The sequence below is a fragment of the Crocodylus siamensis genome, chromosome 3 (genome assembly GCF_052110815.1).
Source record: "Crocodylus siamensis isolate JL-2025a chromosome 3, ASM5211081v1, whole genome shotgun sequence".
Lineage (NCBI taxonomy): Eukaryota > Metazoa > Chordata > Crocodylia > Crocodylidae > Crocodylus > Crocodylus siamensis.
This window is the reverse complement of record NC_143397.1, coordinates 182,349,158-182,367,600: the sequence shown is the minus strand read 5'-3', so window position 1 is coordinate 182,367,600 and position 18,443 is coordinate 182,349,158. Positions and strand designations below refer to the sequence as shown.

General features: G+C 39.5%; 1 protein-coding gene across 3 annotated transcripts in view; it reads right to left on the bottom strand.

The window, feature by feature from the left end:
• Nucleotides 1–1,305: 1,305 nt before the first annotated feature.
• The window catches only part of ASXL3 (ASXL transcriptional regulator 3), a 121,488-nt gene continuing 104,350 nt past the window's right edge, over nucleotides 1,306–18,443 (bottom strand). For all 3 annotated transcript variants that reach the window (XM_090039909.1, XM_090039908.1, XM_090039911.1), the window contains 2 exons: nucleotides 13,255–15,205; nucleotides 1,306–9,889 (listed from right to left, as the gene is read on the bottom strand). In XM_090039909.1, coding sequence (XP_089896035.1) covers nucleotides 6,203–9,889; nucleotides 13,255–15,205 — 5,638 coding nt within the window. In that variant the 3' untranslated portion in view covers nucleotides 1,306–6,202. The remainder of the gene's footprint in view (nucleotides 9,890–13,254; nucleotides 15,206–18,443) is intronic.

Here is an 18,443-nt window from a genome sequence, read left to right as displayed (position 1 = left end):
CCTGCAGTACAAGATGGAAGAAAACTGAAGAAATGCTACATGTGGCTTAAAATGTCTGGCTACAACTTAACAACTTATTACACATTTTAAACCTAATGTAAGCACAAAAGTAAACATCTAACTTTTATGTGGGTGGAAAACATCATTCGAATTCTCTTATTAAAGAGTCGAGATGAAAAGTGTTACTGTCTATGGCTGAAAGCCAATTAGTGAATAAAACGGCCCGGCACAAGGCATTGCCAAATCCATTCTGAAGACAGGCATCTAAAAAGATGCACATAATTTAAGAGACAGCCTATATAACATAACCGAAGGTGAACGATTTGTCAGCTGGGTGTGGAACTTAAGGTAAGTGTTATTGGGTTCTAACATGGTTAGTGCAGACGCTGTTTCCGTTCTGTGCTTGACTAGCGCCTGCCATAACAGGCCCCAATCCATGGCTGGGGCCAGTAGGTACTACCAAAATTCAAAAACTTAATACAGCAAAGGGGAAGAGAGGATTTGCTGATCACCTTAACATTTTTAAGTGGGTCTACAAACAAGCCCTTGCTGCCTACCACTCAACCCTAACACACAGTGGCCACATCTACATAAGCAGCTGACTGTGCAGTCATTTACTACTGCGCAGTAGCTCATTACTACTGCATGGTATTAGTGCCACATGGTTACTGCCTGGCAACGCTACTGCACCAAGGCGTCTCATGTAGGTGCCCCCAAAGTGTACTTGAAAAACATTTCAAGTGTACTTGCATAGCTTCCTTTGCAAAGAACAATGCTGAAAATTTTCTTCCATCCTCATTTCCTTTTAATTTCATGACTATCTCCGTTATTTTGCTAGCTTGTGTAGGCACTGATTGTTTAGAAGCCAACTCTAGTTTCATCATAAGGTAGAGGGAATCACTGAGGGGCCACTGAGCTATGGCTCTTTTAAGTTCCTTTTTAGTAAGGGAGGGGGCAAATGCTTAACAGGAGAATAAGGAGTGCATAGTCCTAGTTCCCAAATTTACACAACATATAACTAGGGGTAGCAAAGGAAACAATGCAATCTAATTGAGCTAATTACTCAAATCTACTTAAAACATGACATAAGATCTAGTTTTATTCTCATAATTATTTTAAAATGGCAAGAGCTGTGTTATACTAGATACTGCTCAGATACAGTCAAACAATAAATGGTCTTCACTTTTGAAACAATATACATTTTCCTTTTGTGTTTCTCTTTCACTGACACAAATGTTCAATGAAGAAGCACAGACAGAATACCCCCCTAGCACACTGAGCATAAAATGAACAAACAAATGACAATATATTTTACTTTTTTATTTTTTTCCAGAATATTTTAATATTGAAGCCCAAGTTGTTATTTTTCTGAGACAGGGAAAATGGGAAAGGGAGAAGAGAGAAAACAGAGACAGACAAATCATTTCATTTCATTTATGGTTTGGTGAGCGGTCATTTTTGTAGGCAACAAATGTTTTGTTTTTTAAAAAACAAATAAAATGACAGCACCTTTAAAGAAAGCATGATCCCTGAATTTTAAAGAAAACACTGTCCTTAAAAAAAAATTGTTAAAATGCTTGTTTCATTCAGTCACATTTATTCAGGTAACAAAGCAAGCATAACAGTATTAAATTGTAGCAACCCCATTGAAATCAACTACTCCCCCTTCTGAGGATTCAGAGAACCATTTCTGGGCTTGTCCTATGGGAATAATATTTTCTTTGGTAGAGGACTGAAGGAGGGTTTTTACTCTCATGGCATGTTGATAGAAAAAAAAATATCTATGCATGTCAGGGATTTCCCCCTTAAATCTATATTTCTCATGCATGTTAAGTATGAGAGGATTTCACATTGCTGTTATACTGTAGCACTAATACTGCCTATAAAAAGGCATTGAATGGCTAATGTCAAACAGATGTAAACATTCCGAATACTGACAAATAAAAAAAAATACATACAAACACCCCCTGCAAAAAAAACCCCAAAAAAACTGTACTGAAAATGTGAATTGAGTTAGGTTTCTGTAAAGCAGAAAAAAATGTACAGCAGTACAAGAGAATCATGGCAACAAAGTAAAGCACTTTTCTTGTAACATTCATGAACAGTACAAATACAACAAAGTTATTCTACAGACTAAATTATTCTGTAACTATCAAATATAGTACAAAGCGAATTATGTGCTATAAAAGAAGCAGCTCCATTAAATTAGACTAAAAAAATGCTTTTTGTTGGTTTTACAGTGACAAAGCATGATGACTGAAGACAACAGGATTTTTAGATTCAGAAACATTTAGCTACACAGGTCCATGATATTCCACTGAATATTGTTTTGTGGGGGTTTTTTTGCTTCTCTACAATGTTGTACAGAAACACAGATGGACAACTGCTGTGCTGCTGTCACAAAGCTGTAGAAGTTATTCAGTGTTTAAAGCAGGGCCATTCACATGTGTCAGCTAAGATGATCCCTTTAGATGACATTTCTGAGCTCTTGTCTTGAGTGTTTATCCTGGTACTTCACCACACCTTGGAGAAACTGCGAAACCAGAGGCTACAATAACTATTTTGAAATTGTGCGTGTGTTTGTAAGGGGGAAGAGGAGTGCAGCATAAGGTCATTTTACTTCAGAAATTGCATTATAAAGCACCATATGCACCAGTTGATAAACTGTGCAAGGAATTCCAGGGCCCTGAAAACACCTGCACATTCTGTAGCTTACCCTGACAACACACATCACCCTCATCGAGCAAGTCTATATGAAATTTCTGCTTTATGGCTCAACCTTGATTTTTAAAAGTTCGTTAATTTCATACACTAAACCTCAGCAGAGAAACAGAATGCAGATAGGGAATGCCCAGTTGAATTTTTAAACATCATTTCAACAAATGGAACAGGGAATTTCTGCTTGGAAAAATGAGTTGTGCACAGGAACACACATACACACACATGCTGCAAATGCCCTAACGTTATCTACACACCTCAAGGATATGCAGATTTAAAGAAAAAAAAGGGGGAGAAAGGAGCAGAGTAGTGTTTTTTCTTTCTCCCCCCAAAAGTGCTGCTACTAGGGAAAAGGCTTTGGGAATTTTCTAAAAATGCATGTGTTAGATTATTCCTGCTGGACAACCCCGAACTCCCCCCCCAGCAGTGCGTTCATAAGCAAATCTTTCTCACCACTTTTCAGTGCATAAATTATAAATGCTCAGTGGAACAAACTGCATGATTAGGAGAAACTAGAGGCACAGAGACTGAAATCTAGTGAAAATAAGAAAAAAAGAGCAATACAAAATTAATTTCTAAATGTAACTGTGCTCTCATTTGGATTAAGACAATGGGTAAAAATTTGCATAAGCACGCGTGTAATATATTTTCACAAGGAACTCTTGGCTCCATAGCCAAAGTCCAATAAAAAAAATCAATGGGATTTAGGTTCCTACATCAGTTAGGGGCTCTGATAATTTTATCTCAGAATTATCCATCATTAACAAATACTCCATAGTATGTCTAAACTGTGGGTCAAATTTACTCCCGGAACAACTCGAGTGACATCAAGAGAAGCCAATGGAATTGCACCTTGGAGGAGTTTGCTTATTTGTATTATAAAACCCTTTAGGTTCAATGCCGTTTTTAAGATGACTTCATCTTATCTCAAACATGCAAGTTGCAATAACAGTACAAACACGGCAATGTGAATCTTCTATCAGATTACTTACATTCTTGTCCTTCATTCAAAATTAAATAATTCTGAAGCTATTATTACTTTCAATCACAATTTGTTTCATTCCATTTTTACAGTCACTGACAGAATATATTTCAAGCTGCAAGTACACATACTGCCATATGTGCTGTGGACAGGGAAGTCTGGGCCAGAAATAAAGATTCCCAGCTCTGATAGGGTTCATATAAATACAGGTTATCATAATTCTAAAACTGGTCATTCTGCCTATTTAAATAAGAGAATAAACTACTTAATCTAGCCCATGTACAGATACAATAAGTCCAATACAAACATCTCCTCAAAAATGCAGTTTGATATGCCTGAATATAATATCCTCAGGTTTACCCATTTGGTCAGCAATTGATTAGCATACTGCTGGAAATTCATTTCCAAGTGTTTATCATTTAATTATTTTTTTTACTTTAATGAAAGGTTCAAAAGTGCTGATATGCTGCATGATTTTCACCTTTCCCAAAGGAACACTTTTTAAAAAGAGGAAAATAAAACATCGTATCAAAGCAACAGTTCTGCTAATTATCAATGGCTTTTGTAACACGTGGTGTCAAAAATAATGTTTAGACATACCACTAAAAGTAAAACAGAAATCAGGTTGCACCATAGAGCTCTTGAAGGCAGGAAGGTAATTCCTATATATTCCAGTTCATTTGTAAGACAATCCAGGGGAATGGTATTTTTCATGGTCCCACAAGAAAATAAAATGTGGCTCTCCCATTCAGTAGAACCTCACTAATATACAGTTCTCCCAGGGAAACGAATTATAAGTGACAAGCTTATTAATGAGTAAGCAAAGGTAATACAAACATAAAGTACAGCAATGCACTGTTTAATTTGCTAAATGTAGCGTTAATTATCAGACTTCAAATTAACGGCAAATGTTGTATTATAGGTTTTGTATAAACAATGAAATCGAAGTAATATAACATCCTACCCATCTCACTGCTATATTTCAGTGAGAACTGGGGACAAACAGCCATTTTTTGTGCGCAGACTGTAACATGAATTAGTGAGGTCACACTGTAAGGGTTTTTTTCCCCCATGCTCTCATTGTTTGGGTGGTCCCAGCCACATCAGCATATGGGTTACTTGCACTCCCCATTTTGTGTTTGTGACACTGGAGTGGAAAAAAGACAGGCATATTCATCTTCCCAACAGCTGCATATGTTTTATCCCTCTTTAATTTCCATTTAGGTGAAAAGGGCCCCAAAATTACTGCTGCTTTTCTCTGATGTTATGGTGGCTAATGCATCTGGAATGCAGCTATAGTTCTCAACATAAATACAGTACTGGATAAATACTGAAGATTATTTAAAAGATGCAGTATCCCTTTAAAATGCCCCTTTTAATCTCTGCTTTCTGAAAGATAAAATAAGTGGCCTGAATTCTTTGAGAACAAAACAGTAGTGTTATAAGCCATTAAAAAATGTTTTAAAGTCAAAACATACTTAAATAGAAAATAAATCACATAAGAGGCAAAGTAACTTTGATTTCCTACTATTCAGCTCAGCACACAGTTAGAATCTCTCCTTAAGCATTCATTATATCAAAGAATCAATTTTAGGCCTGGGAAATGCTATTAAGATCCAGACCTTAATTATTACATAGATATGTACCATATAAAAGTTTGGGTCAGACAGACGAAGAAGGTTTGGATAGGGTCAGGAAAAGAGAGGAAAGTGCTTAGCTTTATAGGAGAAGTATTTACTTTCTCCAAATTCTCTTAACGCCAAGCAGATTCTAGAGCTGGTCCAGGTAACTCACCACGTTTAACAAAACTAACTCTTTCAGGGAGTCAACAACAAGAGCTGACCATTAAAATCTCACCTTCATAATGTCTTGTGTAGGAGCAAGCAAACTCCTCTACTTTAAATCTGTCTTAAGTTTCATGCTCATCTGCTAGGCAGACTGTCTGTAAATTAGTCATGGAGAGGAAAGGTGAGTTCAAGAAAGCAATCATCCTTAGAAAAACTGCAAGCCAATTTTAATACCCATGATGGTTGATATGTAGCAGAACTTCAAGCTACCCCAAACCAAGCAGTCTTTTCTCAATTAATTACTCTTCTTCTTACTTCTGCACTTGCAGTTCACCAGCAGCTGCAATTCATGACACAAACCTGTTGTTTTTTAACCTGGTGGTTATGTTACTTAAATGACAGTGGGGAAAGCATGCTGCACTTTGTGCAAATAAATAGAAGCTAGGAATGACATTTTAATAACTTTAACACAGCAAGAACGCTCAGAGAAGCTTAGTGACGAGTTTGTCATTTTTAAAAAGCAGTTCTAAGGGTTTCTTCTTCTTTCCAGGGAATGTCATCCAAGCAGAAAGAACTAAATCCTGAAACAAAGCATCACCAGGAAAAATAAAACAAACCCTCCCAAACCTGTTATGGCCTAAAACGTTACAATTTTTCCACTTCTTTGCTCCATGCTCCCATGTTGACAAGGGATACTGCATCTTTGATTCAGTTTCTACCGTACAACCAAACAAGCTACACACAGTTTGGAAGGGCCTATGCAGTCATCATGGCAGAAGGCTCCGCAGCCTTTGCACACAATCATGGCTTTCAGCCTGCAAGAGCATTTCAGTTCCAGTTCATCTGCGTTGCTACTGTCAGCAAATTTCTGAACTGGAATCTGAGTGTTCGGATTCGGCAGGCCTGTGGCAGGAGTTGAGCCACTTCCTAGAATTCCAATAGATTTTTCAATTGCAGATGCTGCCCTTTTGAAGCTTGTGCTACCAAAGTGTATGGTTGGATAGTTTCCACAGAGCTGCTGCTGCTGTGGGTGCTGCGTCTGTATTTTCTGAGCAGCTAATTGGGTAAAAGGCTTCTGTGGCTCAGATAGTAAATAGGAAGAGAAATCTGCATTTTTTAATGCAAATACTTTTAACTGTTCTTTTACTTCGTTCTGATCATAGGAAGCTTGTTTCATGCCCAGTTCGCAGCTGCTGCTTAGACCTTCCTCAAAAGAAATAGGTTCAGATTTTATATTGCTACAGATGCTTGCTGGCTGAGGCCAACTAAGTCTTTTAGTGGTTTCCATAGTAACTGTAGGTTGTTTTTGATCAGATGGGACTTCTGTGTTAGGAAGAGAAGGAGGAGGGGGTGGTGGTGGGGGGGGAGGCGGAGGCAGCGGCGGGGGAGGGGGAGGGTGCACTAATGTTTTATTCTGTAGTGTTTGTGAGGCACTGGCAATGTCATCACTTTCCTTAATTTGAATATTAGGGGAAAACACACTTCCTAGCCTCAGCTGGTGAGCGGCTGTAGAAAGACTGACCTCGGCCAAACCCTTCTGTTCCAGGTGTCTGTTGAAAGCAAACGCACTGCAGCCAGATGGGGCTTTTGAAGTAGGTTGCAACAAAGCTGCTGTAGGGATGGGGCCTCTTGCAGCCATGGACATTTGGTAGAAATGCTGTCTGTGTGAGGTACTAGCTTCTGCATGAAAGCTGCCATTTTTGTCAACATGAAATAAGCTCTGTTGGAAACTGCATGAAGCCAGCGGCCTCTTCTGCTGCTTGATCTCCGGGCTGTGAGCAATTCTATTCTGAACGGCATGCTTGTTCAGCCACTCTTGTTTATATGGCTGACCGTGCCCTAGCTGATTCATGTTGGAACTGATTATGCAAGGAGCCACTTTAACATCCGTGTCCATTGACATCTTCCCAGACTCGCATTTAATTTGAGCATGGTCCCCTACAGTCCTGGCCATCCTCTTTTTCGGATGGTTTTCACGCTTTCTGATCTGCATTGGGACTACGCTGCTTGCTGTAAATCCTTTACCATCTGGATTGGGAGAGCTGGAAGGATTTTCAACAATATTTCTCTCAGACGCTGCAGTTTTACATACTGAGGTAGTTTGCAAAGGCAGGGGAAGCCTGTTAATTTCTAGTTTGGCTCCAGATCTGGGCTGCGGCAGCACTTTTTCCAAAGGCAGGTTGCCTTGCAATAACTGGGTCACTAGGGGGTTGTTGGCCTCTACTGATGATAAACGACAGCTAGAGCTGCCAGCACTTGCAACTCTTTTTAGGGTTTCTGCTGTCAATGACAAAGAGTCCTCCATGGAATCTGTAACAGATGTCTTGGAGGTTTGTGTCAGCTGTGCACTTGTGGCTGTTTCTGCAGTCTGGGAAGGCATTTCGGGTCCTGTAAAATCTTCAGTGTCCATCCTAAAGCACTTGTCAGATTCATTAGTTTCTGATTTAACAGGAACACCAATATTTGTCATCAAACTCCTTGACTGCAACTCTGACATTTGCGTGTAATTCAAAGGTTCAGTTTTGACATTTTTTAAACAGTTTTGCTCGGTATAGTCTTTATGCTTATTTGAGTTGAGATGGCTGACCACAGGTTGGTCCATGTTCATTACCTCTTCACTGTGCCAGCAAATTCTGTTATTAGTGTTATACTGATTAGCACAGGCAGCATCTGCTTCATTTTTAAAGGATGGAGGACCTCGTAACTGCTCAGCAAAACCTTGGCTAGGAGCAACAACCTCAATTAATTTTTCTTGAGGAGTAAGAGGCACTTCTCGAAGACTTGAACAACCTCCTGCCTGCAAGTTTTTGCCACCTTGCTTTGCTGCAACAGTGATAAAGGTGGAACTGTGCTCGAGACCTTCATTAGTGACTATTTCAGGCCTGCTTATTACAGACACTTGAGGACACGCTATATTTTGTAAGGCAGTTTCTGTCCTCACAGGTCTGCTTTGCAGGTCTGTGCTGTTTTCTGCATTTTCAATGGAAGCAGACAGCGACAAACTGGAGTTCAGTGTTGTAGTGTGATCAACAATGACTTTGCATGGTATAGATCTGTTCATGGCTGTCTGTGTAAAGTTCACTGCCTGGGATTTACCAGACAGATCTATTCGGTTTCGCGTTCCAGAACTTTTTTCTAAGATATCAGCACTTAATTTAGTAGCATTGTCATAAGAACTTATTGTCACCATATTACCAGTAAACATTGAAATGGTTGGCCTTGCAACAGAGTCTGCTCCTGGAACTGCATCACTGCAACTTAAAGCTGATCTAACAGTAGTGTTAATGGATACAGTACTTTGCTCATTGCACCCACTTATGGCTATCTTGTCAGAAGAAAATCTGTTGGTAGTCCCCACTGGGGGAATCAGTACAGAACTACCAGAGAGATGATTTGGCAAATTACTTGCAATGGATGAAGCTGGCACAGTGGTATATTGACTGGAGGCTGCATTATTTGCACTGCTACTTGATACTGGCAACCTTTTCTCATCAATGGAATTTGATAAGACTGCATTGTCTATCGAGACTGGAACATTACTGTTATCAATACATTTTGGTGCAACAGCTATGCACGGAGTATCAGCCCCTTGGATGGATTTCAGCATGTTCATATTACAAGCTGACACTGTTGGATTCGTACTGTCAACAGACATTAAAACAGAGGATTTATCAACAGAACTTGCAAAGGGAAGTTCTTTAATTGCTCCTGACATAGCAGTGCTGCAAACAGACACAGAGACTGAATTTTTATTATAAAGCACTGGCACACTGTTATTTTCAGTAGAGGTAGATGAAATAATTTTTTCACACAAATGTGGCATAGGTATATTTTCATCAGAACTGTGCACAGATATGTCAGTAGCAGTTTCTGGTAATGTAGCTGTATTAAGTGACTGCTGCAATAAGGTGGTTGTCTCGCGGAGGTGAGTGGACTTGTTGCTAGGAGACCTGCAGTTAGGATTAACTATAATGACACCAGTAGAACCTTCAATCTTTGTGTCAGAAGAAGCTGAGATCTCCAGGGATGAGGCACCTTCCTTTGAGCTCAGCTGTGCTTTTACTTCTTTACTGGTCTGGAGTAAGTGGGCTCTAGCTTGATGCTTTGCAAATAGCTTGGCCTTGGTTTGCTCCTTGATATGTGCCAGCGTTCTTGTCTTCCCACCTTCGCATGGACTTCCCATAGCTCCAGAGACTATGCTTGCGGCTGCTGCCACCGCAGCTGCAGCTGCAGCCTCTCTCTGGGCTCTAGCTTGCTGAGCTCTTGCCTTGATATCTGCAAGAGTTCTAGCCCCAGTGTTCCTCCCGCTACTGACTGACGTACTTGGGGAAACCCGAGGTTCTGGTTTGGAAACAGGCTGGCTCTTGATAATAAAAGGTGGCCCAATTTTTGAGAGCTGAATCTAAAAGAAGAAAAAGAAAGCAAGCAATAAATGAACAGGCTCCTATACAAATTAAATTCCTTTACTATCTTCTAAGAAGTTCAAGAACATACTAATGAAGGCAATTATTCTTCATTGTACTTAGACAGGAAAAAGCTAAGTATTAAAGATACATTTTTATGATTTATCATGCTCTAACAGGAGTAATGGTCATCTGTGTCAGCTTCTATGGGACCATACTTTCATTGAGAGAGAAAGAGGAATGAAGTGGATGAAAAGAAAATGTTTATCTAATATAATTCATCATGCTTTGTTGACCTGCAGTGTACCTAGGAGGAAGAGCTCAGTGGGCCTAGTGAAATGGGGCAGAAAAAGGGCCTCCTACTCAGTACTTACTGCAAGTATAATAATAATAGTCATGTAATGCTTTTTCTCCACAGAGTCTATTATTGGAAATTACTCTCCTTCCCTATATGACACCAAGGCCAAGTACAGACATTATTACACTTTTACTGGGATAAGTGATTGGGAACCTATATCCATAACAGACCAGGACTTTAGCGCATACACTGGTTTAAAAATGGCAGAACCCGGTCTAAGATTTGATCTCTCCCTTTCCCTCTCCCCACAAAAGGGGGAATGTGTGTGTGCGTTTGTTCACTACTGATCTAAACTACACCACTTACAGAAAAACATGCAACAAATTGATTCCGCTTCAGGGTTTTTGAATATCTGTACCTAGCCCAAGCACTTACTGTAATAAGCAACTGTAACTAACAAACCTTTTCTCTAGGATGATGGAGGGCTGAGTTTCCCCTGAGATTGATTCACATCATGCCAAGAATCAGTCAATGACAATGCCTTAAAGAGTAAATCTTTAAAAAAAAAGAAAAAAAAAAAAAAGAAAAAGGCCATTTTTCTCCCTGGCTCTCTAAACCTTGTAGGAGATCTACCTAGCTTATCACCTGCCCATCACAGTTTACTGACAGTTTAACTTCAAGCAAATGAATAATCCCAGTGAAAACAATGGGACTGCTCATATTGTTATGCACATGCATATGTATTTTCAGAATTAGGGCATAGGATCATTTTCCAAACCAGTTCCTATGCTGGTCAGCCAGGAACGAATCAAGCCAGCTGGATTTTAGCTTCTTAATACAGATGTGCACTTATCAGCTGCTAGTCTTACAGGGCCTCAGTGCTAACTCACAACTTCCCTTCTAGGAGTAACAGAGATGGGAATTGTGAGTGGGTTACAGGAAATAAGAAATACATCAGAATGCTTATGGGATATAGACAGGATTGTTTTTGTAAAGGAAAGATAACAGCAGTCAGTGGCACCGCCTCTAAGAACTAAATATTTACTCAATAAAATAAGCATTAAAAATGAATTTCCAAAATAGTCTATAGAACTGCCTGCCTTTTACAGTGCTTTGCTTCAGTGAACAGTGTTCTTTAAACAGTCTTTAAAGGTAGGAACTGTAGACAGACTAACTTTCTGTGAAGGACTGACAGAATCCCCCCCACATTACGAAGCAGCGGGAAACAAAGTTCAAATACTACAGCTTATATAATTTTTATTCGTAGTACAGAAAAGACCATAGCAGCTGAACCTTAGTCAGGCAGCTTTACCAACGGGCCCTTCTCCTTGTCAATTCAAGTCTTGACCTCTGCTCAGTTACTAGCCTATGCCAGTTACTTCCCATTAAAGGTGGTGGTTTGTGTAATGTGGAAACCTCTGCTAGCAACTGGATAGAATGAGACTAACTCATTTTGCATGTGCCAACAAAGACCCTTCAGATGGTAGCAGTTTTTGGTTTCTACTGAATGTTGATGGGTTTGTACTAGCAATATGCCATTTTCTGCAACTACTCTCTTAAATCATTTGTTTCCCCTCAAATCTGCTCATTTACCACCTTACAGGTAAGGTACACCTTACTTTGAAACATTTTGCTTCCCATTTCAGCAGTACAATTTTTTAAATCTTATTTTGTATCAAGATTGATAAAATGGTAGCAACCTATATGACTATTAATTTATTGGGGGGGCGTTCTCTGTAGTAACATATTTTTGTGACTAGATAGAATACACATATTAGGAGAGAGTCCTTCAAAAAAAAGAGAGTACTACTACACTTAGAATGGACAGGCTTCTGGTTGCATAACTGCTTATGAACTACCACTGTTCATAAATGGTGTACTAGTGTGGTCGATACATTTCCTGCATTTGCCCTCCTGGCCAATGTAAAGATGTTCAGTGATTGCAGCAGTTATAAATAAATGGAAAAAGGAACAGTTCGGACTAATCAGGAACTTGCACTGCAAAAGAAATGGTTTGCGTATTGCCTTAAATAGTCGCACACAAAACTTCGGATGGACAAGACACAAGAAAAACTGAGACACTAAATATAATTACAGCTATATTACAATTAATCTATGGTATAATCCATATGACCATTATCCATATGACTTCCTCCTAACTACGTATTAGAAGAACTTTTCTACTGCAGTTAATTTAAATAGAAGAAAGAGATATAAAAGGAATAGGATTTTCTGCCTTTTGCTTTGCTACTAACAAAGCTATCTGCATTCTATTAAAGATTTTCTTTATTATGGGTAAGCTTTTGTTTTAACATAAGTCATCTGGGAAATCTTATACTTCAGCCATGGGTCCCACCCTGGCAAAGAAATGGGATATTACTCAAAACAGAGTCCTACAGTCTTTGCCCTGCCCCTTTACTGAATTACAACGCTGATCAGTTTTCATGAGAATGGTGCTGGGGTAATGACTTTTCTAGTGCAACTTTCCTGAAGGTCTTCAACTTGAAGAAAAGCAGATGGTGAGAAAATAAGCCCTTGATTGTGAGTATTGTAGATGTGTTCATTACCAAATATAGCAGGAAACTTTGTGAAAATAATGGGAAAGTTCCCTGAATTTAAGTTAAATATATCTGGAAAACCTTTCCTCATGTGAATGCAGAATTAGAATAAAAGAGCTTGCTCAACAACTTCTAAACACAGAAAACAATTACAGAGGACAGCACCTAAGAAAAACAGAAAAAAACCACAACATGCAATCAGGCAGGAGGTAACTTATCTTTATGCTTTATACCACTGGTCCTCAACCAGGGTGCCATGGCACTCTGGGGAGCTATGAGATCCATTAAAGGGTGCTGCAGAGTGCAAACCCAGGCATTTCAAACAGGAATCCATACTGTCAAAAAGCATTCTGACCTGTTGTGATCTTTCTGAGTTCTTTGCAACAGAAGAATTGCTTAATTATTTTTCCCTAGTCAAAAATGAGTGAAAGCTAAGAGCCAGCATTTTCTGAGTGGTGCCTTGAGTCTAATGAAACTGAGAACCACTGCTTTATGCTGTCAGCATTACCTTGAGGGGTGGGACACGTGGCTCTTCTCTGGGTGGCTGCTCTTTCTCAAAAGGACTCGTCAACGAAGCATTCCGATTAGACAGATCATCTTCTATCCTAGCTCGCTTCTCTTTGCAGATTCCAAAACTGTGCTGCTCTGCAGTCTTCCTCTTTGGGATCTCTGGGTCTCTAGTTTCATTTCTTACTTCAGGAGACTTTGTTGGTTCTAATGACTTAGAAGAATGTGAATTCTCCATCCGGCTCTGTGCATTGGTTGGTAGTTTGTGAGCCTTACTTCTGCCCACTTCCAAGAACGAAGCCTTCTCTAGGGATGAGGTATATAGTTTATCATGGGGTTTTGACGGAAGGAGTTCACTGTTTTTACCCACCGTTGCTTCTGATAAAACAGATACTTCTGATGGTGAGAGTGTATTTTTCTTTTCAGCTCTTTGCTGAACATTATTTTTAATTTTGATCACTTCTGGAGAAGAGTGTTCTGGAATGGAGACAAAAGATTTCTCAATTTCAGAATGCGATTTGCAAGACTGATGACTCAGGGTTTTGCTCTGGGGCTCTTCCAATAATGACATTTCAGGTATAATTGCCTGTGGACCCACTTTCATATTTTCAGGTGTATTCTGAAACTGTTTCTGATGCACAAGATTTTCCTCTTGAGGAACCTTAGGACTGGAAGAGGTTTCTTCTCTTAAAATGGGAAGGGACTCTTCAGACAAACATGGGGATTTTCTTTGCTGTAGAGTAAGTCTTTCACTCCTTGGAGAATTAGAAATTGGAGATGTTTCTGATGGAAGAGGTAAACTGGTTGCCAGAGATGTTTCAGAAGTTAGAAGCACAGAAGACACTGAAGAGGTTTCTGATGTTAAAGGTACATCAGACATTGGGGAAGTTTCTGATGTTAAAGGTAAATTAGAAGCTGGTGATGCCTCTGATGTCAAAGGCAAGTTTGACATCGAAGATGCTTCTGAGGTTACAGGTGAAGTGGACATTGGAGATATTTCTGACATTAAAGGTGTGTGTAGATTTTCATCAGAGGTCTTCTGCTGACTATCAGCATCAATATTTTCAGTGCTGGAAACCTCAGATGAGCAAGCTGTTTCAAGAGATGCTGGAGTACAGGGCTCCTCAGAAGTGGACTGGGTATCACCCCCTGGAGATGCAATACTGACACAAGGACCCTCTGGGCTTTCAGAGGAAAAGGAAGTTTCAGAAATACAAGCATTTTCAGACAACCGTTCCTCTGGATCGCTCTGTAGCTCCATATCCACAGCAATGCCTCCAGCAGTGAATAATGAGCCTTCCAAACTGGTGCTTTGCATCTCTGAAGTACTTAGCTCCTTTGTAGATTCAGGATCCTTCCCTGCTGCATCACTGACAGAGTTTATAGATGAAGCAGACTGTGCAGGTGATACACAGTCCTCCAGCTGGTCAATCACAACTGACATTTCTTCCTGAGGGCTTTCTGATTTCAACTCCACTTTAATTTCAATGTGAGACAAAGTATCTATTACATCATTCATCACAACACAGGACTCTGAGCTATCTGCAAGTTGCACTTCTTCCGCTTCATTGTTTGTAGCACTAGGATTTACCGGATCCTCAGAAAACTCATGCTCTGTTTTATGGTTCTCCTCCTGGCATTCACAGATACTGGTCTCAACCTCCTCAGCAATCTCCTCCTGAATTACTGATTCTTCAGGTATCAATATATCCTCTGACTCTGATTCTGTCATAAAATCTTTGACTGGAGCCTGCTCCATGTTACTGAGAGAGTGACAATAATCTCTTTCTTGGGGAGGTGGAATTTTAGAGCTTTTCTGTTCATGCTCCTCAAATGTTGCTTGCTTAGAAGGACCCGGTGTACCAGAAGATCCACATAGTAAACTACTCTCATCTTCGTTATTGTTCTGTACTGAAGTGAGCTTCATAGATTCTCCTCTTGACATTCCCAACCTAAACACAAAACATGCATGTTAAAATGTTTTTCATGACAGAAACAGTTAAGGCGCAGCTTCATTTTTCTTTTATGCCTATTACTCAATGCATGTCATAAAGATGATACCACTGTGTTAAAAATAGTGGATTAGATTCAACATCTGAGCTGAACATTTCATTTTATACAGTTTGGAAAAAAACACACTTCTCAACCTATATTACCAACACTTTGGGATTTGGAAAACTTTAGAAATGTTAAATATGCAGTTTAATTTTCACTATTTAACTGTTTCATAATTTCATTCAATTTGCACGTAACAAGCAGATTGTATGGTTATATTATATTAGTATTGCAAATTCCATAGGAGAAATGTTAAACTAAAAATATTTCTACTAAAATGAGTTTTAAAGAAACCCTCTGTGCTTCCCCTTTCACCTATATTTTTGGACCAAATTAGCTGACATCATGCATTTAAAACTGCACTTCAAACACTCATTAGGTTTCAAATGGATAAAAGAATGCAGGTATTTCACTTTGGTTTTACAAACCTCTAATTATTTTTTTAATGAAAATAACATTAACTTGACTTCATTCTCATTTTTCACATTGAGTCTATTTTACAGAGTATAAAAATACCAGTTATACACCTGCATGTTTTTTATTACATTGTTTCAGCAGACTAACTACTTTGTTTAAAGTATTAAACTATTTTTAAAAGATTTGTCTATGCATAACTGATTCATCAGATTTCATTACAATTATAAAAATAATAATATCCTTAAGTATAAAAGAAGAAACATTTTTACAATCTGTATGCTTTCCATTTTTCAGAATACAAAAACCTGCACCAAGAGCCCTTGGTTACCCTTTCATTCTGGCATATATTTTTTCTCGTCCTTACCCGAGATGGATTTTTCAATAATTTATGTACAATTATGTTTCTCCACAGAAATAAAACCAAAACAAAACTAGGAATTGCTGATCATTGGTTTAAGTTGAAAAATGACAACTAAATCTAAGAAACAGATCTACCTCAGAAAAAAAACTTACACAAAGAACCTAAACTTGTGAGGCCTCCAACATCCTCATTTTCTTTGAAGACAATGGGCTTGGATGATACTCAGAACCTTTAGGAAAGGGGGCCGATAACTAGCTGCTGTATAAGCCTCTAACAAAAGCTAAGCTATTATAGATGAATGGATATCGTAGTTCTAATGATCTTATGTCAAATCAGGAATAATTGTCTGTGGCCCCATTTTCATATTTTCGTGTGTATTCTGAAACTTTCTGATGCACAAGATTTTCCTCTTGAGGAACCTTACGAATGGTAGAATAGAACTGAATAAATAAGAGATTGTATGCAATCATGAAAGATATTGAGAAATTAACCAAGAAACATGGATTTGAACAACTTGTACAGTGCGGATAAAAGACACTGAAAGTTCTATAGTACCCAAGCATGGAATAATCAATGAACAAATCCAACTTTTGATCATATGTTCTAGAAATATAAAATAGACAGTATCATTGACTGTGACAGTAAATAGATGTGTTGCAAAATAATTGATCAAACATTTTGAATGAAGAAACAATTCTGGTCTCAAGGAAGTGAGGGAAAAATACCCAGAGAAATCAAACATATTTGAGAATTTCTGTCACTGATAGGTGCTCAAATATATTTATCCTAATAATTTCACTGAACAGAAGATGTACAAAGAAAATAATAAAAGGACATAGGATTAACATGTTAGGAATATCTTCTTGCTCCTGACAGGACAAATCAGAAATACTATATAGTCTTAGAAGAGAAGTTCATATGAAGAAGGAAACTTGCAGCACAGGAGAATCTAGATATCACTTTTTAAGGCAATGGTTTGCACAATAAATGGCTGTAACTTAAAGAAAAAGAGACCCCAAGCTTGTAGTAAGATAGAAAATATCCCCATGACAATAAAGATGTCCACTGTACTGACAATGCCTAAACAAGCAGCTGTAGGATTACTTTGGCAAAATCGGATAGCAGCCAGCCTTCAAATTAACACCCCCCACTGCCGAGCAGGGATATATAGGTGATAATACAGTGATCAATATTAAAGGAAAAAATCAGTGGGACAATTTTGGCAGTTAATTAATGGTTAAACCTGCATTAAAGGTCAGAGGTTATTGTTTTAAAACTTGGCGCTAGAGCAGGGGTGGGCAATTATTTGAGCTGAAGAGTCACTTAACAAGTTTTGGCAAACTGGTGAGGGTCAGGGAGATGCCAATTGAGCCCATCTGACAGGAGCCTGGGGAGGGAGGGTTGCAGCCTGTACTGCTGTGCTCTGCTGCAGCTGGGACACAGCCGGACACAGCACAGACTCCTCCTGCGGCCTCCCCATGCCCATCCCTTCTCCCCCTGCCTGGCTTTCTGCTGGTGCTGCGCAGTCCTGGCACCATGGCCTGCATGGGACAAGGTATGATGCCGTATGTCAAATAGCCATCTCGCCGGCTGCAGTAAGCCACTACTGCCTCACCGTGCTGGGAAAGTCAAGGGTGGCTGCCCCAGGCTAAGCCCGCCCACAGCCAACATGGATGCATCTTTGTGCTGCCAAAGCAGCAGCAGTTCATTGCAGCAAGTAGGCAGTGAGACAGATACTCAGCATACTGCAACACATCTCATCCTGTTTATGCCTGGCTGCCAGCAGCCACAGTGCCAGGAAAAATTGGAAGTCCTTGGAAATCACTGCAGAGTCATGGAACTAGGATGTGATTGGAATAAAAAAGACTCTGTGGGGCTGGAACAATGTCATGGATGCATATAAACTTTTCAGGAAGGACAGACAGGAGAGAAGAGGAAGAGGAGTTGCACTGTATGCAAAAGAGCCATATGACTGCTCAGAGCTCCAGTATGAAACTGGAGATAGGCCTATCAAAAATCTCTAGCATAGGGTAAGAGGAGAGAGCAACAAAGGTGACATTGTGATGTGGCTCTGCTATAGATAACCAGAGCAGGAGGAAATGGTGGATGAGGCTTTCTTCAAACAGCTAGTAGACATTTCCCCGTCACAAGCCCTCTTTCTCATAGGAAACTTCAATCATCCTGAGATCTGCTAGGAGGGCAATACAGTGGTGCGCAGGCAATCCAGGAAGCTTTTGGAGAGTGTTGGGAACAACTTTCTGGTGCGAGTGTTGGAGACGCCAATTAGGGGCTGTGCTTTTCTTGACCTGTTGCTCACAAACCAAGAAGAATTGATGGGGATGTACTAGGAAGTGGTT